The sequence below is a fragment of the Cinclus cinclus genome, chromosome 8 (assembly GCF_963662255.1).
Source record: "Cinclus cinclus chromosome 8, bCinCin1.1, whole genome shotgun sequence".
NCBI lineage: Eukaryota > Metazoa > Chordata > Aves > Passeriformes > Cinclidae > Cinclus > Cinclus cinclus.
In genome coordinates this window covers 16,320,707-16,346,508 of record NC_085053.1, presented here as the reverse complement: position 1 = coordinate 16,346,508, position 25,802 = coordinate 16,320,707, and the positions used below count along the sequence as shown (strand labels likewise).

The following is a 25,802-nucleotide window of genomic DNA, read 5'->3' as shown; positions in this document are numbered from 1 at the left end:
CAGCTTCCAATGGAAATCTCTAACCATTAATGATACATGCCCCAGCTGTTCCAAACATGTGGGTCACTGTAAGGATCAGGTTTGGACACAGCCTCTGATGAAGGCACAGGCAAGGCAGCTCTGCACTCTGCTGCTTCCCTTGGACACCTTGAGTCACATTTCGGGATCACAAATGGCAGCTCACGTGAAGGAAAACAGAAGTCACAGGCAGGCTGCCAGATGAGGAAATGAACTTTGAGTCAACAAAGTTTTCACAGGCTTTTTGGCTCACAAAACTCCTGTCATAACATACATCATCACTAGCTGCACCTGCCTGAATTCATCTCTATTATACAAAGTGAAGAACACTGACATTTCAAAACCATTTTTTTCCCTAAATCAAATAGCTTTATAGACTTGCTTGGCCCATATAAATATATTTTAAACTCAGAACTTGTGGTAAATATTAATCTCAGCAATTTTCATGCTTTTCCAGGCACATTGCTGTAAGCTGTCTCTTCACATTGGAAAGCATATCCTACATAATTCCTCCAGAAAATTCACACACAGTACTGTGTTTTTAAGTACTCTATACCTGCAAAAAGACCTTCAGAAAAAAATTCCAAACAAATTGCAGCCAGGCAAGGGCAATCTCACCAATAGGCATGGCTTTAAACATATGAACAGCCTCCTCTAAAACAAAGAAAACTTCCCAACTCTGAGGACCTACTTGGATATGTGAGACCCTGCCTCTGATGCCAGACATATCCTTGCCACAGGCAGTGTGCAACATAAAAAAGTTGAGTTGCAAGAATTGTAAGATCTTACATAGAAGGCTCTGAGAAGTCATGAAGAGATGAGTTTCGAGGAACACTTTACCTTTAAATGTGTCTCTTCTCCCTTGCCCCCAAAATGCTCTAGAGCATCAGTGTTTGGCCTCTGAGCACTGCACTTCCTACCCATCAGGTCAAGTTTAGAACATCCTGCACTGTGCTAGCTTTCAACAGGCTGTTGAGCAGCATGTGGTTTAAAAGTTCCTCAAAGGGTGAATCAAAACTCCTCCCACACATCTGCTGAGCCCCAGTATAAACCACTCCCTCATCTGCCACTTTTGATCTGCCTTGATGAGGGCACTCCAGCCACAGCCATTCACATCCCCATCTCCCATGGCCCAAAATCACCCACACACCTTCACCTGCTCCCTGAAATCTGCCCTGGTCAACCATGACCTCGGGGTCTGCTGCTCAAGCCAATGGTTTTTGTACACAATTGCTCTAACACAGATTCACCCTCTTTTGCCTCATCAACTAATCTGTCCAGTGGCACAGGGCAAGGCTGCTGTCCCTGCTCCTGTTGGGGTGCACCCACTCACACAAAAGAAACCATTTCCTACTGTAACTCATGTCTTTAGCAAAGCACCCTGGTAACAACCTATGTTGAAGCTGCTGAAGCTTAAGAGATTAGAGATTTTTGGGATTACTTCCCCACAGTCTTGTACTGGTTAATTTTGTATCCTGCACCTGCTCCTCAGAGCCTGTGGTGTGCATTGCTCACTCCCCCTCACTCCAAAAACAAAAGAATGTGACCTTAGATTGCAGCAGATGGGAGCAGCATGGAAAACTACAAGTTAATATTGGGAGTAGCAAAAGCCAGGTACAAATATAACAATGCTCAGTGTGCACCCCTACATGTAACTAACTACACTGGAAGCTCACAGCAGGAGAAACAGTTTGTTTGTCTTGCTTTAACCTATCTGCCAAATGTTAAGAATCATACACTTTCATAATCACTAAGCATATGAATAAAGTTGAGAAAAACAAAATCATGCAAACTCCAGTCTGGTTATAGGTGAGCTGCCTAGAGATGCAGAAGAGCACAGTTGTTTTACTCACCCGAGGACCTCTCCTCCCTGAAGGACCAGGTAAACCTGGAGGACCTGGAGGACCCTGGTGACAGAAAATCAAAGCAGTTGAGGCTAAAACCTGACACAAGGACATTATCACAGTTCTTGATGAGACCAGTTTTGCCAACTGACAACCTTGTGCTCGTGCTGACCTCCTCAATTTCAAAATCAATTCAGAAACTACAAGAAAGCGTGCTTTTAATCTGACTCCAAATCAGATTTTTGTTTAGAATGTATCTTGTGTCAGAGAAATTGGAGCTAACAATCCAGGTAGTAACTTTTACTCAAGTGTATTGGTACTAAAGGAAGAAAAGATCCAATGAAGAAAGCAAGTGCAATGTATTCCTAAACAAAGGATAGACAGTAATTAGGCCTTTTCAATAAGCTTGTTGGCATGCCAAACACTTTAGAAAGGTTGGTGTAACTGAAAAAATTATACCACCTCATAGAAATGACAAATATGAAATAGAGAAAATAAATGTAGACAAACTACTGTTCAGTTTGCTATTAAAAGCTTCTATTAAGAATAACTGGTAGCACATTTGTCCTTCTACAGAATGAATATCATTCTCTTTAAAGATAATGCAGACTTTTTAAGATGCTAGTATTTGATCATATGTATCTTTTGCAAACAAATTAGATTATTAGTCACTATGTTAGATAGTGTAACAGTCCCTGAATATCTAGTCGTTTTGAGCAAGGAAACCTTTCCTTTTCTAAATAATGACTGCTGTTCAGATTTGAAACCCCAGGATCTACTTCATTGTACTCAAATACAAATGAGTGCTCTAAACTAAAATCTGCACTACTTTATATTTCACCAATCAATTTCAAGTCCTACAGAATGATGGGCTGTTCTTAAGGGTGAATCCACCCCCATCCACATGCCTGCACAGCAAGCCCCAGCTGTAACAGGAGCCACGCACTTCTGCAAGTGCAAATGGCATCAGGAAAGTCAGACCTCATGAAAGAGGTGTGTGGATGACAGCAATTAGGGGTTCAACCTGCTCTTTCACCCAGGCTTCCTCACACTCCCTGCTCTGCATCCATGACATCCTCTCTGCTGAGACACCAGGCAAAACACTGAGTTCCATACTGCCCACCACCAAACAACAGTGCTGAACATCTGGCTGAAAGGAATACCAGGAAAACCAGAAAGGCCATTATGGTGGCTGAAATGACCAAAAGGAAGGTTTTGCAAAACAGGAAAGAGATAAAAGAGGGAAGCGAGGAAGGAAAGAAAGACAAACACCCTTGAGAGTTTCATTAGCAAGCAACATTTCATTAAGACAAAAGCTGGATTTTTAAAAACCTTCAGTTTTATGTGATATTTTTATTTTTTAGAAAGGTAATGTTACTGCAGAGAAGAGAGAGCTGTTTGTGGAATTTAGGCATCATCAAGCTAATTACATTAATTTGGCCAAAAATACAGATCACTTGTGCACAATTCTGGGAAAACAACTGTTATTCTGAGGAACTAAAAACATGAATTATTTCCTCTCCAATTAATCATAATAAGCATAGGAGTTTAAATGTAGTTGGGAATATCTGCATGTCCATACATGCTACATTAAGTCATGCTGAAACCCATAGCTGCACTTCCCTCTCTGTGCAATTCAGAAGATACAAATCTCTGTAACAGCCCTGGTCTTTAATCAAACCACAACATGTCACACTTTTAGCATGGGACGTTCTCTATTCACTATGGCTGCATAAATGCTCACTAACATCCTCATTTTTCTGAAGTAGAAAGACCCATGTTTAATAGCACAAGAAATGTAACAGACACACATGGAAAACTCTTGACCTGGCATTCTTGTCCAGGTTCAAAAATGCACTTGAAAGGGCACAGAGAGCTCCCACCCTGCCCTGTTGAAACAGTGTGTTTTTAATACCTCCTCTCAAAATCTAAGTTAAGAGATGTCTTTTGATTAGATAATTATCCTGGGACTACAAAAGAAAACATTTTTTTGTTAAGTGAAATTGTTGCAACTAGTGCGCATTCTTTTGTGATTTGTGTTCTTCTCTATCCCTGTTTCAGACATTTCCTTAAAAATACATTAATAGCTAAACCCCACCATTTTCCTAATAGAAATTTTACTAAGTATTAAGATCTATGATCTTTTTTGTTTATTTATTGAATGAGAGCAGTGAGAACATTTTTCCCTATGTGGCATCTAAATTTTTTAAAACACTATCTCCTTCCTTCGCAACAGAAAACAAATAAACAAATGAACACCCAAATCCAACCTACCCTCAATTTGATTACTCTAATTCAAAAGTAACTTTCTTTACATACAAAAAAGAAAACCAAAAAAAAAAAAAGAAAAAAGAAAATCTAATCACAACCAAGCACTCAGAAACCCTTAAAAGAAGCAGCAAAATATGTACTAGGCAGGCAGAGATTAATAACTCTTTCCCAGGGCATTTTAAAATAAAGTCAACTGTTGCACATGAAGTCTCTGGTTTACAAGCAGCTAGCCCCAGCCATCCAGGTGTTGATTAAAATACTAAAGGACTCTCCTTAACACCAAAGGATGTTACTCTTTATCCTCCACCACAGACTCCTTCCTGCAACTCAGGCAACATCTGTGCAGAGAGCAGACTTCAGCAGAGCACACTTAAGTCTTCCTGGACATGTTTCCCAAGTTACACATTATCCTGTCCTATGTATTTCTACAATCTGGGAAAGCAACTGCAACGTCAAATCAGTATGACTAATTTTATACTATAATTTTATACTACTTAAGCCTCTCAGGCATCCATGTCAACCACAGAAATCAACATCTGAGAGTGAGCCGATCTCTCTTAAACCAAGGAATAAGTCACTTGTTTGAATAGCTTTTCTTCCAACTACTGGAAACAGTAATTAAACAAACCTGAAGCAATTAGAAATGTTAATGTGATTTTTAGCATTTGGCACTTTAACCACCATTATCAAACCAAACAAAACAAAGCAAGAAGTTACTTTGTATAAATATTACAGACACTAACTTAAAATTCTTTAACAAAACCAGTTTGCACAAAACAGATCATTTATACCTTAAGAAAGGTACTACAGCTTACTGTCTTTAGGAATTGTAAAAATTTCATTTAGCTATTGAGCAAAGAGGCTCAAATTCCAAATAATCATGGCTCAATCATGAAATAATAAAAGTAGATGCTACTCTTCCAGAAATTTTCACAGCCTTTCCAATGGTCACTGGAATAAATGCAAGGAACTTTCCTAGACATGAAATAACTTCCATTATTTTCCTAGGCACTGAAGCCCTGTGTTACTTGTGTTATATGTGTTTTAAACTTGACCTATTACCCAGAGGTAATTTCATTTACATATAGCAAATCCCTAAGACTTCAGATGCACAGCAATAAATTCTGCATTAAGTAGTTAAAATTTCTGCACAGGCACATGTTGATCCTCCTGCCATTCAATATCTAAATCCTATTTACTGAACTTTTTCTTGTGAAGCAACTATGAAGTTCCTCTTTAAAAGACTCTTGCCTGTATCTCAGCCACTCAAACTCAGCTCAGATCAAACTATTCTTTTTTAAAAGACTAAGTTAAAGAAACATACCAGTTTAACACCTAATTGATCAAATATGAAGGCAGTCCTTCAGCAAAACAAAGAACCCATGAAACCTTCTGCACATCATCGCCAAAATATCTGCAGTGCAGCAGTGAAATAAATAAAACCATCAGGTTCCAAACCTACTCTAAAAGCTCTCCATGAGGAAATTTCACTGCTAATAAAATTTGTTCTATTGTTCAGGTATCACTCTGATATGTTTTTCTTTTATCCCACCTAAAATCCCAAGGCCCAAGTCCCTTCTGTCTAGCCATACTTTACGTGAAGATGCAAAAAAAGTATCTTTATTAACTAGCCCTTTGCAAAACTATGACTATATTGGTTCCTAACTTTCATTACTAAAAATGGTTTTTTTGTTTTAAACTTGGCTCAGAATCATATTTTCTATAACTATACCTGTATTACTGCAATCATCTGCAAACCTTTCCATCTGTTTACATCCCTTTTAAAGCTCCTCATCTAAAGTTGAGGACACTTCTCCAAACTGCAACCTCATCACACCCAAACCAGTAGAAAAAGCACCCTGTCTCTAATACTCACCATTCCTCCTAAAGAATCAAACATCACAGCAGAATGATGGATTTATTCCCTACTGCAGTCCCAATACCAATCTATCATCCTCATAACTGCCAAAGCAGTCACTTCACCATAATCTATTTGCCCTTTTAATTTCTGTATTATTGTACTAAGCTCAATAGTCACAATAGCTTAGAGCAGGCAGTCACCTCTGTATGTTTATCCCCCTTTCCTCACAATTGTGGAAGTCTCCCTTTGTCAAGAATTCCTACAACAGTCAAAGCCATGTCGTCAACATCAGAGGAATATATATATATGGCTTTGGGTTATGGATTAAAGTTTTTTGATACTGCTGTGCAGAAGATGGGAAACTGCAGCAGTTCTAGGGGAAATAAATTAAATGTTCGAATTTTTAACAATAACATTACTTTTTGCTACTAAAAGTAAGCCTCCAAGAATCTAAACTTTTTATCTGAATCATCAGATACTGAGACTTCTCAGCCTGGGCAGGGAAATGCATGAAAGGGATTAAGTGACCAATATATCCCTTGTGATTAGGGGGAGCAACTTCGTTCAACTGAGAAATAAGCAAAGTGCAAAGAGCAGAACTGTGAAAGGTTAACTAAGAGTAAAATAAGTGAAATAAGCTAAGTGTGAAAGGGAACCTACTGCTGTTCATTTAGCACTACATTTAGGATCTCTGAACTGCTCTCTGTGTTCTTACTCTCACACCTCTTGATTACAACTGGACATCTCATCCAGGACTCAATTCTGCATATTACTGGGCTTGCCATTTCCCATTCCTCCCAGCAACAATTCCAGACTGCTTCTCTTTTCCAACTAGAAGGAGTACCACTGTTTGGTCTTCTACCATTCCTCCTTCTTGCAGAGTGTCTTGAAAATCCAGAAGGTTTTTCCAGTAGAGGAAATTAATTCCTGGTTCCTTTCTCTTGGAAGGCCACATACTGTGCAAATAGGCCTGAAGATGCAATTACCTACCAGCAAGTAACATAAATCAGCTCTTCAGCTCACATCAGCCTCTCCTTTTACCAGTGTGGGACTATGTACCATGTTATTGCAAACTATTCTAGGATTGCGCAATGAAAAATATCAGCTTAAAAGTTAAACAGTTGAAAATACACACCACATTTATTTTTGTATTCTTTACAGATTGTCATCATCCCTTGCATCCCTAAAAGGAGTGGCTCATCAGATGAACAGAGCAGAATTCCTTTGAAAGAAGTGTTTCAGGAAATCTTACTCTTTCAGTTTAAACTCACTTGATATTTTTCTCCGGGGATTTTGCTCATTGCAACTGCTAGAATTTTAAATAGGGTCTTAATAGATTTGAAGAAATAGTTGCTCCCTTTTTATACCCTATCTATAAATGAAAGCCTGAATTCTGGAGTCCTGCTTTGCAGTGGTGGGTGAATTCCACAGATGTGGGATCATGGAATATAAGAGGCCTAATTATACAAGGCAAGAATCAGTTCTGGTAGATGATTAAAAGCTAAAAGAAGCTGAGTAGTTTAAGAACCACAAAAGCTAGCTCTTGCCTGTCAATTCCAATAGAATGAACATTAACTTCTCTGTTCAAATCTTGAAAGAAGATTCAAACCAACCACAACATAGTAAAAGAAGTAAAAAGAGGGGGTTTCATGCCTTGTCAGGAGGTTTTGCTGTGAGGGAAGTTTTCAAGTTCTTCAGTGTTGCCTTTTTAGGCTCCACATTGCAAATGCTCCATGAGTACTTAGTGTTAAACCCCCACATATAAAAGCAGCATTGATTCTCATCTTCTCTACATGGGAGGACGAGACTGAGAAAGCAAACCAAGACCATCTCTTCAAGTCTGAGGGCAACAGCAGTAGCAGATGCTGAGCCACACAATCTGCACAGAGCACAGTTCTTAGTCTCATGCAGAGACCTCCTCTCCCTTTGGTGTCAGCCTCTCTGGCAGAGCAGTGTTTTAGCTTTGCCTCTGTTCCAGCAGGCGTTGCTGGCCCCTTCAGCCAGCCTCAGGCCCACAAAGGTCTAGATTAACTCTCCAGCTCTGCCACAGATCTTTAAGACCTTGGGCATGTTATCTAAATCCTGATCCAGCAAAACACCTTAGCACAAATGCACCATATTCCCTGCAGATTACAGTAGGGAACTCTGCATTCCTAAGCAAGACAAACTTCTCTATCCATCCCCAGTCTATACGAAAAGCATTGAAGATGGTAACACAGACACTTCTGAACACTGCAAATTAGCTGTCATCTTTGCCACTGTGTGAATAGTGTCTGTGTCTAGAAAAACAATGTGGAGCATTTGGTTGGAGTTTCTTAGTAAGGCAAACAACCAACATTATCAGCAGCCATTTCTGTGACATGTGAAAAAGAGCTGATTTAACTTTCTTGGCTGTTGACCGACTGAAATCACAACAAACAAGCTACAGGCTAAAATTAAAATCTTCCATTAAACATCCTAAGGTCCAAAAATGGAAATTAACCTCATGTTGATGACAGCTACATGCTTAGTGATATGTCACCACAAGCTATCATAAGGGGCAAAGAGAGAAAAAAAATTTACTTCACAATCAAAAAAGATCAAGCAAGAGCACTTCTGGAGTAGTGTGGATTACTCATTAACACATTTTTCAATTGTGGAACAATTACTTTGTGCCTGGATCCTGTTTAGAGTAAAAGCTGAACTTTTGAATAGGTTCTTAGTTGTTAACTAGCTCAAGAAAAAAAATATTTCAGTGCTGAAAGAATGGACACAATAAATTTATGGGCATATTCAAATATATATTAGGAACTGCTTCACACATTGGAAAGCACAGATTGCCTTCCAGTAATGACCACACAGATAAACACTTACAAAACCAAAATCAAGCAAAAAAAGCAAGTGAAATTATTCACTTCATGCTATGGTTTAAAAATTCTAACCAAAACCTCACACAAGCACAAAGCATGATCTATCACATTTCCCAAGCCAAGTAGCAATTGATGTTCTTTCAGGTCTGTAGCTTCATAGATGTGGGCACATTTTTTTGCATTAAGAATTTTATCAGCCTTGTGCACACAATAAGAAAGGCTAAACACGTTTCTATTAAAAATACTACTGTGCATTTGCAATTGCATCAAAAGTTACCCTGTGAACTGAAAAAAACACCTCAAAATCTTGTCAGACTGTTCTAAAAAACCATTTTCCATGGAGGTTTACTTGACCACATAACCTTAGGTTATGAATGATTGCAGACTAGATTATGCTGCTGGTCTATTTCTACAACTATAAATTTTGACAGCATTGCTCAACTAAGAAAACTGTGTCAGTCTTCCAAGCAGCCTGGTTTTTCTGTTTATGAACCAGCACCTACATTTCTGAACTGCATTAAATTAGCCTGCAATTTTATTCAGTGAACAGTCTCTGTGATTAGTGGTTACAAACACCCAGCTGCATTCCAAATTTTAAAGAAGTCTGGGTTGCCTACCACTTCACCAAAATGTGAACATCTTGGATGTCTTTATATTCTTCCAGTAAATAAAAAGCATATGACACACTAGAATTATATGTGAGAAAGAGACATTATTTGAGGCACACAAACATTTGTACAATACAGCTGGGAGAAACTGCAGTCACAGCTTTGGCATGCTTGGAGAGATTTCTTTCACAGCCTCTGTTAAATGTATGCTGCTGCAATATAGTAAAAAGATTAATAAAGATAACTTACAGGAGGTCCAGTTTCCCCTTTTGGACCTCTGACACTTCCCCTTTCAAACATTTTGCCAAGATCTTCATAGTCATAAGCATAATTATCAATACCATTTTCATAACTGTTTTCTGTATGATAAGTCTCATCAGCATCAAATGCACCTTCCTGCTCTGGATGGAGTTCATTATCCAGAGGGAGCTCAGCAGGAAAACTGTACAGTGTTGTGTTGAAGATTTGCTGCTTTTTGTTTGGTTCATCTAAATGCTGTTTTGCTTTTTCCAGTCCCTTGCTTTTAGTTTTACTCTGTTTTACAGGGGAGATCAGAGAAGGCTCACTACGTCTGCCTGCATCTCCTGCGGTATTAGCTGAACTACTTGGATATGATCCCGCAGGGGTTTTAGTGAAGTTTCCTTTTTTGTTCATCTCCTGATGCTGAAGAGCCAGATCAATGTTCTCCTGGAGTTCTGTTTGAGGCCAGGCTTCCAGCAACAGAGGTTTGGTCTCTGCAAACTTCCATACAGAGGCATTTCTTAAGTCAAAGTGGTCTGGGAAAAAGTCACTCTGAGCAACGTTGGTAACAGGTATGTTTGATACTTCTTTCCATCTATAAGATGATATATCTTCCTGGTTTTCCTCATCAATGATCATCTTGGAAAAAGCATCCAGCCCATCTGGCACAAGCGAAGCCCCAGGCAGAGATCGATAGGTTTCAGCCTGGCGACACTGCTGCTTCACATATTTACAATAGTTTGCAGAGGCTTCTGCAGAGGGAATAATATCGAGCTGACATATAACTCCTTCAAAGCTGACAGAGTGAGAGTTCATCCTTCCCAGGGTAAATACACCCTTTGAATCAAATGTCTCCACCTCAGAAAGTACTTCACTGCTGTGGTGCTTGTTTCCACACTCAGCGAATATTGAGACAGTCTTGTCCCCAATGCCAATGGCAAATGAATGCCATTGTTCATTATGAACACAATAATCAAAGTACACGGGCTGCTTCCCTCCAGTGTACACCGCTACCTGTGTCGGGAGCAGCTGGACACCAAACTGCAGTCTGCCTTTGTTCCTAACACTGAAAAGAAAAGCATTACTGACTTGGTAAGAGTACAACCCAACCAGTAAGGTGAACTGAGGCCCCAGATTTGGTGGTATGACTTGAGTGACGGGGGACTCAATGTGTGCATCGCTGCTTAGCACCACTCCTGATGCAGCCAGACGAACACCCCGAGGTAACAGAGAGGATGTTGAGGGCACTGTTGTCTCTGATGGCTCTTGGACATCTTTCACAAGGCCTAGTTGATGGAGAACATCTATTGCTGTAAAAAGAAATAAAGGCACACTGTTGATTTAATTTACAAGCTCGTACATTCAGATCCATACAAACAAATGTACGCACAACATTTTAACAAATCTGTAACTCTCAGGGCATATATACTTCACACAGTGAGGCCACCATACTCCTAGTGGAAGGCACTGACCTTTCACATAAATCAAACAAATAATTAAAGCCAGAGAAAATTTCCATCTTAAAAAAAACCAAACAAACAAAACCAAAGTAAACACACAGGCCCACAAAATGCCCATTGTAGATTAATTCACTTATGAAAGTGAAAACCTTCATTTGCTCTTTTCAAACTTTCCAGTGATCAGTGAATACACTTTAGTTACTCCCTTATTTATTTAGCTAATCCTGTCTACTCTTTGAGCAGATAATTACTTTTTTTTAGAAAATTTCTTCTTCTGCAAAAAACCTTCTTCAATAAATCCACACTGTTCCTCTTTATATGAAAGTTTCAAATCAAAGCATTTGAGTTGCTTTGTTTATAAGAAGGGACAAGCTATTTATAGCACAGTAACACCTCCTTCCCCTCCACACAGGAACTTTTCTGTAGGATCTCAAAATAAGATAGCATTTATGGCACTGATTGATTGATAAAACTGCCTGCCTGAGTGTTTGTGAAAGGTACAGAATACTACAGATGTTGAATCAAAATGCAAACATGGAAATATGGAATGAGAAGATTAGGAAGTAAAACATACAACATGGGAAAAGGGTGAAGGAAAAACATTTGCTTGGCCTAGAGACAGGAAGGCTTATCTAAATAAAATTGTCCATTATCTGAATTGAGGCCACAGGGAGAACAGAGCAAAATGAAGAGTAACAGGCAAGAGCTGCAGCACAAGAAATTTCAGCTCTGTGCAAACAAAAGCATTCTTGCTGCAAAAGTGATAAAATGCTGGACTGGGGGGCAGAGACTTTGGGTGATCTCCATTCTTGGAGATCTTCAAAGACCAGCTGGACAGGACCCAGCAACCTGAAGTAACTTCAACATTGACCCTGACTTCAGCAGGAGTTAGGAACAGATGAGTTCAAGGTGCCCCTAACCTAAACTTTCGGATTTTTTTTACAAGAAACTGAAGACTAGCTCTCATAAACCGCAGTGCACAGCAGCACACAATGTCATCTGTCTGCACCTCTCACTGGAACAACTTCAATGAAACACCTATATTACAAACTACTTGTAATACCTAATAGTTTCACTGATCAAATAAGCCTGCCTGGGCAGACACAGGCACTTTCTGCAGTATTTGGCTGGGGCTACTTGAGCTATGGACATGCTATACTAAGTAAATAAAACTATTTATGTGGCACAACAAAAATTTAGAGTAAAGAAGAAAAATTAAGGATTTGCTGCTACATTAAAAGAAAAGAGCCACTGAAACAAATGGATGTTTGTGCTTTAATGGAAAAAAGGTCTCTTTTCCCAGTTTGCCTTTCTCTGCTTGCTGAATGCATTCATAGCAAACTTTAAGAAGAGACAGATGTTGGCTTAGTTTCAGTGGTAAATTATGAGAAGTGTCTGAGATTTCCTTGAGAGTGATTTATAAGCTGGAACCAAAAGCATCAACCTGAAAGCACTGTACACCTTGAAAATTAATTACACACCTTGTAGTGTTTCTAGTCATGTTTGAGATGGCCAAGCTTACCCTGGCGAGCAGCCAGTGCAGACAGAGGTGTGGAGAGAGAATTTCTGCAGAGTCCTGCGTATGCCAATTTCTCAAGATGTTTTGCCTCAGAGCAATTAATTCACCATGGCTGTATTTTTATCTGTCAGGCTGATAAGAGAGGTCAGGTTATAGTGGAGCTCCAGAGCACAGTGCATCTGCTAATGAACCACCGCACTTGGCCAGGACCCCGTCCTGCCTGTAGCTCTGGGCTGTTCTTGCACTGCCCTTGTGAAGGGAAGCTGGGGAGAAACAGTCCTGAGCTCTGGGCAATGCAGTGTTACAATGCAAACAGCCCCCAAGGCAAACACGCTGCTCCACTGCTTCTGTGCACTGCCTGGGCCACCTGCCTGCCTAAGGAGAGCAGCTGCTAGTCCAGCCTAAGGTCTGGTACCTAAATATCACATCCTAACCTTAAACACTGGGCAAGTAGCTGCATCTTTAAAAATGTTTAATTACACATTTGTATTTAAAGTAGTAATGCATGTGATCTATCAAAGTATTATAAGCTGAAGTATAAAATAAAAAACTGGTTTCAATTAGGCTAAAAATTGCATTCAAACCTATCACTGCTGAATGGCAAACTGCAAGCAAAATTGCCAAATTTTTGGCAGTTCTGATTTGAAAACTTTAGAAGTCATTTTTAAAAAATCATCAGTAAGCATGATGAGGAATAAGACTATTTTTTTCTATTCTGTAAGCAATGACAGGTCTTGGGAGAGCTAAACACAAAAAAAAATTGTGTGAAAAATGACATCCAAAAAGCAAATATAAAGGAATTATTCCTTGCTGACTTGCTACCTGTTAACCCACTCTCAAGCCAAAAGTCTGTTTCAAACTCTTTTGGCCAGTCATTTCACTTCTGGTCTAACATATATTTTTATTTTATTTTAAGGCTTTCAGAAGCCCTTGGCTGCACATAGGATTTTGGGAGCAGGCAATCCTCTCATTCTTCCTCCTGGCATGAAAACCACTATTTGCTTTACCTATCAGTTGTCAGTTTTCTCTGTTTACCCATTTCTACAAAGCATCTGTCTTCACTTACTACTTATTCAACCCATCAGTCCCCCAAATTGTAACAGCTCAACTTCTTGAAGGAAAGGTTGTTTTGGATTTCTGCTGCCAAGTGCTTTCCTTCTACCTTCTATGAGATCTTTAAAAATTCACAACCTTACTGCAGCATGAGGGAAGGCAAAACCTAACACCAGCTTTGGCAAAAAGCCTTCAGACCCTTGTGTGGCACAAAAATAACCCCACAAAGGAGTTGGGAAGGGATAAAGGGATTTGATAATGATTATTGGATTGTTTCACATGTATATTCCATTCACTCCCTCTTGCTTATTTCCCATGTTGCTTCATACTCACAACTGCTCTGAGGGCAGGATCTCTGAGAGGCTCTCCCTGTTTCAGCAATCTGAGTAGACACATTTCTCCCTTTCCCTTTTCCAGCGTGGGTAAGGGAAAAGACAAGGGCCATTGATCAATCAGCTCCACCAGAACCAAGAGCAATTACACATCAGATTGCCCATTTTCTAGTTGATGATGCATCTGCAGCTGGATATATTGAGATACCTGGCTGCAACAAATGCTCTCCTGGATGCCAGATCAGATGACTGGCATAGGAAAGCCAGCAAGACACTTTAACTCTGCGTGTCCTTGAGCTCCAAAGTACTATTCCTTTGAAGAATAATACTATCTTTACATATACTTCACTGAACGTGATTTATAGCAGCATACCAAACTGAACAATGTGTATCTTCTCAGGTAAAGCATGCAGAGGCTGTCTCCACAACTCAGGAGAGAAGGCATGTTGATTAGCTAGCACCTTTGTGTTCAGCAGAATACTCTTTTTTTCAAAATACCAGTGCCAAGAAAGTTTAAAAACCAAAGTGCAAAAATGTTCCTAATGGGCACTCAATCCTGTTTCTGGACAAACACTGAGCACCACAAATGCAGTAATGCCGCTCTGCAGCTTATGTACTGAAGCTGAAGGATATATTTGAAATGCTTTTTTTCTTTTTTCTGTGGAGGTTTCCTTCTCTGAACTGCTTTTTCCAACTTTGTTTGCACACTGTGCAAATAAAGTGCAAGAGGAACCAGATTCACTCATGGGAAGAAAGTTGCATCAAGGTTCAATGTATCATTTCAGTCCCAAGCAAGCGTTCTTGTGCATCAAGGACGGAGAGGAGTTTCCATTCAGTAAGGTTTCTCATATGGCTATCTAGAAATGCTATTGAATAACAATAACAAAAAAAAAATAATAGTAAAAAAAGAAGCTCCTTCATCTGCTAGTAAAAAAAATTAAAATAATTCTATATAAGTATGTTGAGACTGGAGGCTTTACCCCATTTCTGCAAAGCTCTGTGCAGAGAGGCATTCTCAGCCAAGAAGCAGGTAAGACTCAGCCTGCACACGGTCCCCTGTGTTGCTGGGCCCCCAGTCCTGCAGCTTTCACAGTCCTCTACTGAAGGTTCACTAGAAAAGCAATTCTCAGGCTGAGGCACACGAGGAGTGAGAGAAAAGGTTTATTTCTCTGCAGAGGACACGGGTGGGCTGGAGGGATGAAGGCACTCAAGTTGTGACCACACAGCTGTCTCTGGCATCCATCACCTGCTCCTGCTACACCGGGAAACTGCAAACTGCCTCCCTAGAGCTGCCTCTTCCCATTCCATCCCTGCAGGCTTGGAGCAGGGCAGGCCACACACATCTAACAGTGCTGCCCCTCCTCCAGTGAGAACTTGGCTCAACTACTATAAAAATCCTGGAAAATCCCATCATCATAAAAGCATATGGCCCCCATTGAGCTGGATGAGAAAAATCAACAACCAGTCTTACCAGGCAAGCAATGGGCAACATTGGAGGGCAAAACTACAAAGGCAACGAGGGGGAAGCAAAACAAAAAATCCACAACTGAAGGAAAAAACAAGCTTTGCCAATCTCTGGGAATGACAAGCAGGAAAAACGCACTGGTGAAAATAATGGTGGGAGGCTGCTGAGATATCCCAAAGGGCTCTAGCAAAACATTATCAGGAATGAGTCTTGTCTTAACCACGCAACCCATCTGTTTGTATTCAGATGAGTATTTGCAGTTACACACTCACCAGCCAAGGATGACCTACCTTGTGCTTCACCTGTACAGCAAAGGACCATGGTGGAGAACTGATGCTGCCACTCCCATGGCAAATAAGCAGTGACTAAATAGCACTGCAGCCTCCACCACTTGGGGAGGCTATCCTTCCCACAGCAGTCTCCAGAGCAAGCCGCACATCTGGTGCTGTTATAACAGCTGGCAGATTAAAAAGGAAACTAAAAACAAGACAACCCTATTCCCTCACAACATGCACATCTGAATGCAAAGCCAAATGAGTACCAAATTTCACATTTTGTTTTAGCGATGCCAGCCTTTATTATGCACAGTGGTTCGCCTGCCTTAAGTGCAAAGGTAACTCAGCCATAGCTTGCCACCCCCAAGGACACCCACTTGCAGTGAAGACACAATCAAAGCCTTTTCACTGTACAAGGCTTCTTTTTTATGAAGAGCTCGCTTAAATATGTAAGCAATTTCATAGACAGAAAATCTGACTAATTTTCAAAAGGTCATATTTTCCAAACTGGTGCTTTAAACTTTAGCTCTCATTATGCTGTAATTGGTATTTTCTTTAAGCTATATGAATTAATGAACTAAACCTAAGGTCACAAGTAACAACAGCCATTTACTCTTTTCATCAACTAACACATTACACAAATGTCCTGTTATAAACAAAGCATTCTCACCTTCTTTGGGTACTTGTGCAAGACCCACAGCTATACATGTTGCAATAAAAAGGAGAGCTTTCCTGAAAGGGAAAGAAAGGGAAAAAACATGTGAGAAAACATCTATTGTTTCAGAACTCCAAGGAATTAGAAACCTGATTCAAGATCCAAATGGCAGGATACCACTGACTTCAGCAAGCCCTGAATCAAAGCCATCACACTGCACAACTTTCCACTGATACTGAGAAGGCATTTCACACAGAGATTGAGGCTGTGTATGCCTTCATATATTTTACACTGGTTATTATTAATAAAATGACCGCATCTGCTTTATATTTTCTTACAGCAACTTCAAATATGAATGCTCCTATGTAGTAAATTTCTTCCTGGAAAGAAAAAAATGTTACCGTAAAGAAACTATAAAATAAATGACAAGTTAATTCATAAAGAAATCATTAGATACTTTAGATACTTTTGATCTCCTATCAGTCTTCTCACTAGATCACATCATGTTCCCATAAGTGAAAATATTAAACTTTTGTTCTTGCACTATAAAATTTTCTCACGCTACAAGCAAGTTGTGCCCTTCACAAAGTAAAAAAAAAAAAAAAAATCACATTTCAACTTAAAACTCCATATTCAGGTAGAAAAGTGTGATACTGACAGCTATCACAGGCTCACTGCCCTGGTTTCAGCCAGAGAGATAATTTTTTTCTTAATAGCTGGAGGAGTGTTGTGTTTTTGGATTTATTATGAAAATAATGTTGATAGCACACTGATGTTTCAGATGTTCCAACAAACATACATAAGATTGATCTAGATTATGTGCTCAAAACTCACTTAAGAAGTGTTGAATGTAGTACAGACTTCTTTTTTACTGTGATTAAGAACAGATTGTCTGCTGTTCCTTAATTAGTATATTAGCCAGATTAACATCTAACCACTCTCTTATCAGTGAATCTTTTAATAAATGAGAAATATATTTTCAGTTAATGTGGGACAACCAAGAACAGGTGCATGTAACAATTATAGCAACCTCTACCGACTCAGTTCTAAGAAGAAATAGTTCAAAAATATCAGAAATATAGTTCCAACACAACCTACTCAACTCACACTCAAGCCCCAGCTCAAGCCTCCTGCTCATTAATGTATGTAACCTCAGCAATTTTTCATAATGTGGAATGCTAGAGTGACTAAAAATGTTTCCTGGAGCAGGTCAGAGAGCACTTGAGTATCTGGAATCAAGTGCATTTGAAAGTAACATAGTTGCAACTAAACACATATAAATTCATGTCACCTGATGTTGCCAGCTAATTAGTCAGATTTTCACATGGGAAAAAAAAAGGTAGGAAGAAAACACTACCACTTTATACAGAAACATATGGTTTAAGCAGAAAAAAAAAATATATATAAGTATATATGCATACACACACATACAGCAGTATTTAGTGAAAAGTCTTACTAATTCTTTGAAGGGTTTGGAATTCAAAGATTTCAGAAACATCTAAGTGCATGAAAACCACAGAGCAATAACCTGGTTTTATCAAAAGGATTTGTATAATGTGAGAGCTTAAGTTTTGGCAAACAGAATAAATGAATAATTTAAGGAACGATAAGGCACGATAGTCATTATTGCCACTGTAAAATGGTAGATACCTCATGTCTCTGAGAAGAAAATGCACAGAACATACAGGAGATTCAAAAATATGCATCAGTGCTTCAGGTCTGATCACAGAGGGAGGGAAGGGTGGAAACTACACCTTACTCATCCCAACATGCTTGTAGGGGCATGCTCCTTAATTAACCACCACTACAGTCCCCAGCTATTGCTCCCTTCAAGCTTTCTCCTGCTACAGCCATGACATTTCCACTGGAGCTGTTCTGCCTCTCCTAAAAAAGACCTAACACCAACTGTTGTCCAAACAGCTCATCCACTACAGGACACTCACTTCAACTTTTTCAGAGCTCTAAAGACCAGCATTCAAGTTCAAAGTTTCTACATCACCAAATGCATCATCTTTTGATTGAATAAGAAGCTCAGTGACAGGAGACAGCTGTGCCAGAAGGAAAGTCCATGCATTGCACTGTATCAGCTAAAACTCAGAACAACCCTTTATTTGACCCTTATTATTTTCAAAGGGGCAAAATGGATTTCCCATTAAAAATCACATAAAACATCTTAGCTAACTACAAAATAAGGATGCTCAAACAACTCCAGAGCCCAAAATTCAAAGATGATTCCTCTAATAATTACAACAGCCAGGTACAAAGCTGTGTGTGTCAGGTACCTGCCTCTGTCACTTCTCAGCAAACATTGTAGGAAAGCAAGAAATTCCAAAATGTTCCCAGAGCTGTAAATTACATAGATGTAACTGGATATGCAGAAACATTTAGTGAGAAGAAAAACGTCTGGCTTACACAGTCCTCTCCAGCTAATGTCAAGAACAGACGAGTTATCAACTAAGAGAAAAAACAGGGACCAGAGACAACCATAGTGCTGGGGGTCCTCTATTACCTGAGAAAAGTGAAACTTCCTCCTATCTTTTTTCACAAAATATTTCGTGAATGAAACCACGTGCAACCTAATCCATGCAAACTCTCTCTCTTTGCTGAGATCACTACTCTGTACATTTGCAGAGCAGTCAGTTCTCAGTCTCCACTCACACCAGCACAGCCACTAAGACACCAGGCTCCCTGGAGCATAACCTGTATGTGGTTTGATTCATCATCTGCCATGGCTGCATGGAGCTTGGCTCCCTGTCTCAGCTGAGTCCACAGTTCTTGGACACATTGGGACACTCCAACAGAAAATACAGAATTGTGGCATAGAAGACTTCAGCTGACCCAAATGCTGGCTATTTTTTCCCCATTTAATATCACATCTGAAGCTGTTCCAATACCTAGGCTTTAGGGCAGAGCCAAGGGATATCTCAGACTTTCTCCCACCTTTTCATCTGCTCTATTTCACATGCAAGCATATGCTGAGGGCCACTATTGAATCATTTTGGAGGAAAGCACTACCAAATGTGATTGAGCTGTTCTACCACAAAAAACTGAGTTTATCTTTCTGATAATTTTTAACATCTTGTGGCCATTCGCCTCTTCCTACATAATGGACAGCAACTGAGTTTTTTTTTGCATTAGGGGTGATGGATGGGTGAGAAAACTCGTAAGCTTCAAAGCAAGTTGTGGCAAGCTACAATGAAAAATTTCATCCTCTGAAAACTACTCAGCAGGATACAGAGCTCGGGTTTGGTCAGTACACAGCAGTACCCTCTTCATTCCAGCCTAATTTCCTAAGTCTCAAGATCAAAGGAAGAAATACCACTAGCTGGCTGCTAGCAAAGACAAGTAAACCTTGCAGTCTGCAGTATGACTGCCACAGGTGCATTCAGTGCTGCACTCCTCAGGGATGATGGTTTCAACATCAGCACCTGCCCCACATACCTTCCTTCACTGGATCTGGGGACTGCTGAGGAAAATGGCAAAGTTTGGGTGCATCAAGCTTCAGAAAAATCACAGTACCTTGTGGACAGAGATGCCCTGGACCTCTCAAAGACCTCAAAATGTTATCAACCTTAGCTTTCAAGATATAAAAAAGAAATATAACTTTCTATGCTGCTAAAATGAAATTAGTCAGCAGGTCCAGTGTTACTTCCCAAATTTTATAGGACCTACTAGCAACAGAGTTTGAGGGGACACAACAGCCTGCAAAACCTCTCTGGTGTGACACTCACGTGCCTTTGGTCACAGATAGCACCATGCAATTATCCAGCAAGGGGGAAAGCTCCTGAATCCATTGGCAATTTTCACAATTTGGATGAATGGGAAACAGGAGAAATACAAGATGAGGTGAGAGGCAGAAGACCAATGGCCTAAGAAAAGTTCTACAACAGGATTGAGGTTCAGAGAAAGGAAACTCCCTGCCTGGTAACCCATTCTTTGGAGAGGCTTAAAATGCAAAACTATTACATCCAGAAGAACAGCCAACTCTGATAGCACTTCCAAAAGAAAAAAAAAAAAAACCCAAACACGAAAATACGGCATTTTAGAAGAGTTTTGTGAGTAAATCTCTGATTGTTTACCCTAGTTCTCCAGATAGCATACACATTTTTTTCCTGTATGAAGGCAAAACTATACAGCTTGAATTCCTACTCATGTGAAATACTCTTCTTTCACAGGGTTTGTCTCTGTATATTTTATAGATTGTTCTTCATATGAACTATTTAGATCATTGTTCAAATGAACCTCAAGTACAACTTGGTAGTTGTAGCTGTTTCTTGCTTGCAAGAAACAAGGGTGACACGAGGCTGTTCATATTTTAAATATTCTGTCAATAAATGGGGTGATATATTTAGAAGTCATGCAGCTGTTTTATTTACTTAACCTGCAGAGACACCCCTATACAGGCCTGACCTAATGGTATTTCAGTAAAAAAGGTAGTTGACGTTGCAAGGGATTTACTGGTTTGACATACACTGAGGAAACCTGATCCTTTTGCAAGGAATTCTGGTTTCTTAATACAGGAAAGGGACCAGGTTGCTTGGTCTCTATAGAAGTAAATTAGGTAAACATTATAGAAGCATATTCTGAAGTTCAGATTTTGAGCCTGAGTAAATTGCATCTCTGCTACTGTACCTCTTTCCTGTAATGCAATTTATGTTTCTACATAAGCAATACCCCTTTACAGATTTCAAATAAAAACATTCTTTGAAATTGCACTCAGACAATTCCTGAAGAAGTTCCAAAGACATAGCCATTAAAAACAGATCTCCTGGGAAGGCCACCTTCAGGCAGCCCCTTAACTTCTCACAAACATTCAAGATACATACACCCAGATTATAGACCAGGCACACTTTGGCAGAATAATCCTCACTACAGCACTAAAAAAATTATTCTGTCCCACTCAGAATGCTCAGTAAACTTAAGACACATCCAGAACAAAATCAGCCCTTTACAAAGAGACACATGCAAGTAGCCTCTCTAATATCGCTACAAACCATCATAAATCCACAGTCATTTTACCGAGGCTGCTTTTAGGTAAACTGTAGAGAGCAGACTTCTACCTTTGCATCACAGGGGAGGATGCATTAGAAATACCTCTGCCAATTGCAATAACACGTGAATACAGAGCTGCTCATCTGGCTGTCTCTGGTATTAAGAGAGTAGCTTTAGCTCTTCAGCGTAAATTCTACAGGCTTTTGCGTTTGCCGCCTTTTACTAGCTAGGTACCAAAGGGGCGCACGAGCCGCCAGGTACCTGCGGGCACTGTGGAACTGGGATCCTCGTTCTCCCAGGGGATCGGGGGCACTGGCTCTCGGGTCAGGCTGTCCCCGCTCCCGGGCACCAGAGCCAGGCTGCCCGGCGTGGGCTCGGGCGAGACGACACGAGGGTGCTGGATGGGACGGGACACATCCAGAACGACACCGGGGTGAGGAGGAGACAAGAACAGCCAGCGATACAGGCGGTCTCCGTCCGGGCAGCCAGCACCCCGCGGGGTTCCGGCTGGCGCTGGGAAGGTAGGGCTGGGGACACCGGGGCTGGGGACACTGCCCGCGGTGGGAGCCGAGCTCCGTGCCCGTGTCCATGCCCGTGCCCTGCCTGCCCCGCGGCGGGTGCCGGTGCCGCGCGCCCCGTCCCGCCTGCTCCCGCTTACGTTTGTGCCGCGGGAGAGATGCGTCCTCGCCTTGTCCTCTCGGCTCCCAAATGCATTTGTATGCATTTGCCCGGGCAGCGGAGATCCGAGGGAAAGCCGAGCGCCGCGCCGCCGCAGGGTCAGCTCCTGTCCATGAAAGCCGCCGGCCCCGAGGTCTCCGCCGAGCTCCGCGCAAGCCCGAGGGCGGCCCGGCCCGGCCCGCGTACAGCCCGCGGGGGCGGGCGGGCAGGCGGGCGGGGGGGCCGGGGGCCGGGCGGCGGGGGCGCCCCGGGCTGCCCGCGGAGCCGAGCGGAGCGGAGCGGAGCTGCGCCGCCTGCCCCGGCACCGGCGGAGCTCCCGCCCGCCGCGGTGTTGAATTTCAGCGCTGGCTGCCTGGCGATTACATCAGCACACGCGGCCCCCGGGGCGGGCCGGGGCCCCGCATGGTGCGCGCTGCCCCGCACCCGGAGCCAGCCCGGACCGGGGCGGCGGGGCCAAGCCTGGAGCCGCTCTGCCGGAGCGCGTTGCGGCGCCGAGCGCGGCCCCGCCCGGGCCCAGGTGCGGCGGCTGCGCCCGGACAGGTGATGCCCTCAGTGCAGCCGCAGGGCGAGGAGAGCCTGGGCTCCAGCTGGGGAGACTCGGCAGGAAGCTGCAAGTTAAATTAAAATCTGGGGACGGGGGGGGGGGGGGGGAGAGTTGATGAAATTATCTAAACACAAAAAGTTGAGTGCGCCGGACGTTTTGTATCCCTAGTTTAGTTGGAGTTGGGTCCAGAAATCCTCCCTCTGAAAAATGTTTGAGGAGCAGATGTAATTTAGTAGCATTATAATGCCAAAGAAATATGACACCCTTCACTGTCTTCCTAGAGAGACAAAGGTCTACTTAGCTTTAATTTCCAGTTTTCTTACCTTGTCCCCACAAGAAAGCCTATTTGTAACTTTATCCCATAGACATCTTTATGCAAACCGTCACTAAAAACAAACACGGCAGAGTTAAACAATACCAGACGTCGCAGTACACACTGAACAGCAAACACGTGGTCGAGTCCTGCAGCCTTGCTTAGGCAAGAATCCACGGACTTCAGAAGAAATTGGATGTGAGTTAGGGTTATGGTACTTACCTCTTTCTGGGTGCTACAAGAGTGAAGATTTCACATCACGCAAATACCATCATGACATGCAGCAAATACCTTCCTGTTGTAGATAAGTTGAAGCAAGATGTCATGAAATAAAACCAAAGATATTCCCCAACAGCAGAAAAGGCTGTGAAAGACAAAAATGATATATTGTTGTCACTGAGAGTGCCCCCCCTTTGCTGAAAAGGACTTCTGTGGGTGATCCAGGTAGCTGGCAACTGGCAAAAAGATGGGAATTTTGAGGGAGCCAAGAACAAATCTAAGATGCTGAATTTTACTGGGTATAAGAACCCAAAGTTAGAGGGGGAAAAGTTATTTTCAGGCAATGCAGCAAAGTGTTTGATTTCAAATTCAAATTAATTTTTGATGTCTTAAGTCATTCAGAATTTGTGTATTCTCATAGACTATGATGGGATTTCCTGTTTACTTCACTTTTTGAAAGCCAAAGGTAAAAGCTGACAGCATTTTACTGTCTTGTCTACATATCTTACATTTGCCATACTGACAGCAAAATGTGAAAATGTGTACTTTCACTGAAGAGAACATGGTGCCTGCCCAGGCAGATATTGGACTTCTGCAATAAAGTATTTGTCATCTTTTCTGTTTTAAATCACGCTTTAATGTTTTCTAACAACAGAAGTATTATATTTTATTAGGTTTTGCTTATCACCATTACAATGAGCCACCACACGAACATTACTGATTTGGTTTGGTGCCCTTCCCTGAAATCTATCAATCTCTTAAATAACATGTCTTGTATGGATTAGACAAATAGTTGTTTTCTTAACTTTTTAGCATCCGCATTAGGGATATTATGGAGAGACTTCTTCCCTGAAAGTGACTCTGGATAAATCCATCCTGAAATGGGCTGGGGACATTTCATGCAGAGATGTCCCTTTCTAGCAGCATCTTCACTGCAGAAGGCACAACTTGAGATTGTTGCCAGCTGCACACACAAAGGGTGTAAATAAAGCTTGCTAACCCTGATTACACAGTTACATAGGACAGTATAAAGTTCAAAAACTAGCATTGGTTGTTTGGTTTTTTATATTCAAAACTACCCAATAAATTTCACAAAATAGGACTCTTGACTCCTTGTTGGCACTTTGCTCCATGTGTGGTTGTTACAGACCCTGCTGGGGTTGAACACAGCCTTTAAGCTGTTTGGATGGGTTCTTTGGCCATGGAGAGACACAGGCCAGGGGAAGGGCTACCTGTGCCCTTCCACTGCTTCACTGCACACAGCTCATGCATCTCTGAGCCCTGTATCCACACATGGGTCAGGAATCTGCCATGCATGCTTCTTCCCCCCTCCCTGTGCCCCTCTACCTGGAAGTTTTGGCACTCCTGTCTTTTGAGAAATGACCTCAGACCTGCAGAGCTACTTCTCTTCTAAGCTTCATGGCAAAAATCAGTGTTAGTTCTATTATTATACTTGCTTCTTCCAAATGTTCTTATGGTCTAATAAGGAAACAGACTATGTTTAAAACCATCAGATTACATGTGTTTATTTCCAGACCTGTATGCAGCAGTCTGTATACTTACACACACCTAAGACGTGGTCAAGCTCCAAACCTATTAGCACTTATTGCAACACAGTGATGCTGGAAGTTTCATTTCCTATGGTAAATGTCCCAAGATCCCATCTTTCCACATCTGCTATCTCCTGCTTGTCCACAGCCTATCCCAAATTAATCATATTTCCAAGTAAACTCAGGGATTACTGAAATATAAAATTAATTCTTCCAAGATATCACTCTTCACCTTTCTGGTATGATTACAAGATTTCCTTCTGGCTTTTTGCTCCTTTTCCAGCAGCTTTTTCCTCTTTTCATGATCTAACTTGCTCATCTGTCACTCGAGATTACAGCTGCTGAGTTCCAGCTGTGCTTTGGTGCACAAAGCAGGAGGTACTCTTAAATACTGTAAGAGATGAGGAAAATGGTTCCTATCTGTGACTTGCCTTCCAAAAAAATGTACGGGAGAGTGCAAGGGTTTTGCCAGAGCCTAAAAATAAAGGGGGAAAAAAAATTGAAGGAAAATGTGCGAAATGGGAATGTGAGGGCTGAGTGTTGGAGCCTGAACTTTATCCCTCTGCAGATGGGAGGAGCTTTACCTTTGAATTGAGTAGGAGCAAAATGGGACCCACGCAAGTTTTCTGGTACTGTCCCAAAATTAGGAATTTTTGGCAAAAGGTCCATGCTGCTACTGAGCTCCTTTTGAAGAGCTGATTTTCTCTGAACACCACAATATATGGTGTTAGGCTATGTACCAGAACTGCTGGAACCTAGTTCAGCAAAATTGTTTAGAATTCTCTGTGGCAGCCAAAAAAAAGTTTAACGTATTGCTCTGTTTAAAGAAAGTTACTAAGTTATCAAATGTGATTAAGAAATACAAGAAATGGAAAAGATTACAGCATGTCTTTGACAGCAATTGGCTAAAGCTGAAGAAAGGAGAACTCCAGGTTTGAAACCATTAGACATTTTTGTAAAAAATGAAATAAATTACTATTACCAGTATTTGCCTTCTCTCTCTAGTTATGCCTGTTACCTTCTGAGGGTTTTGACTATGCCAAAAATCTGGAAATG

At 41.3% G+C, this 25,802-nt stretch overlaps 1 protein-coding gene across 1 annotated transcript in view; it reads right to left on the bottom strand.

The window, feature by feature from the left end:
• Positions 1-22,156, bottom strand: part of COL24A1 (collagen type XXIV alpha 1 chain) — a 123,520-nt gene extending 101,364 nt beyond the window's left edge. Inside the window, exons 1-4 of the mRNA XM_062497419.1 lie at positions 22,101-22,156; positions 16,466-16,527; positions 9,701-11,001; positions 1,872-1,925 (exon numbers count right to left, since the gene is read on the bottom strand). Of these exons, the coding sequence (XP_062353403.1) occupies positions 1,872-1,925; positions 9,701-11,001; positions 16,466-16,527; positions 22,101-22,156 (1,473 nt within the window). The remainder of the gene's footprint in view (positions 1-1,871; positions 1,926-9,700; positions 11,002-16,465; positions 16,528-22,100) is intronic.
• Between the last annotated feature and the right edge of the window lie 3,646 nt (positions 22,157-25,802).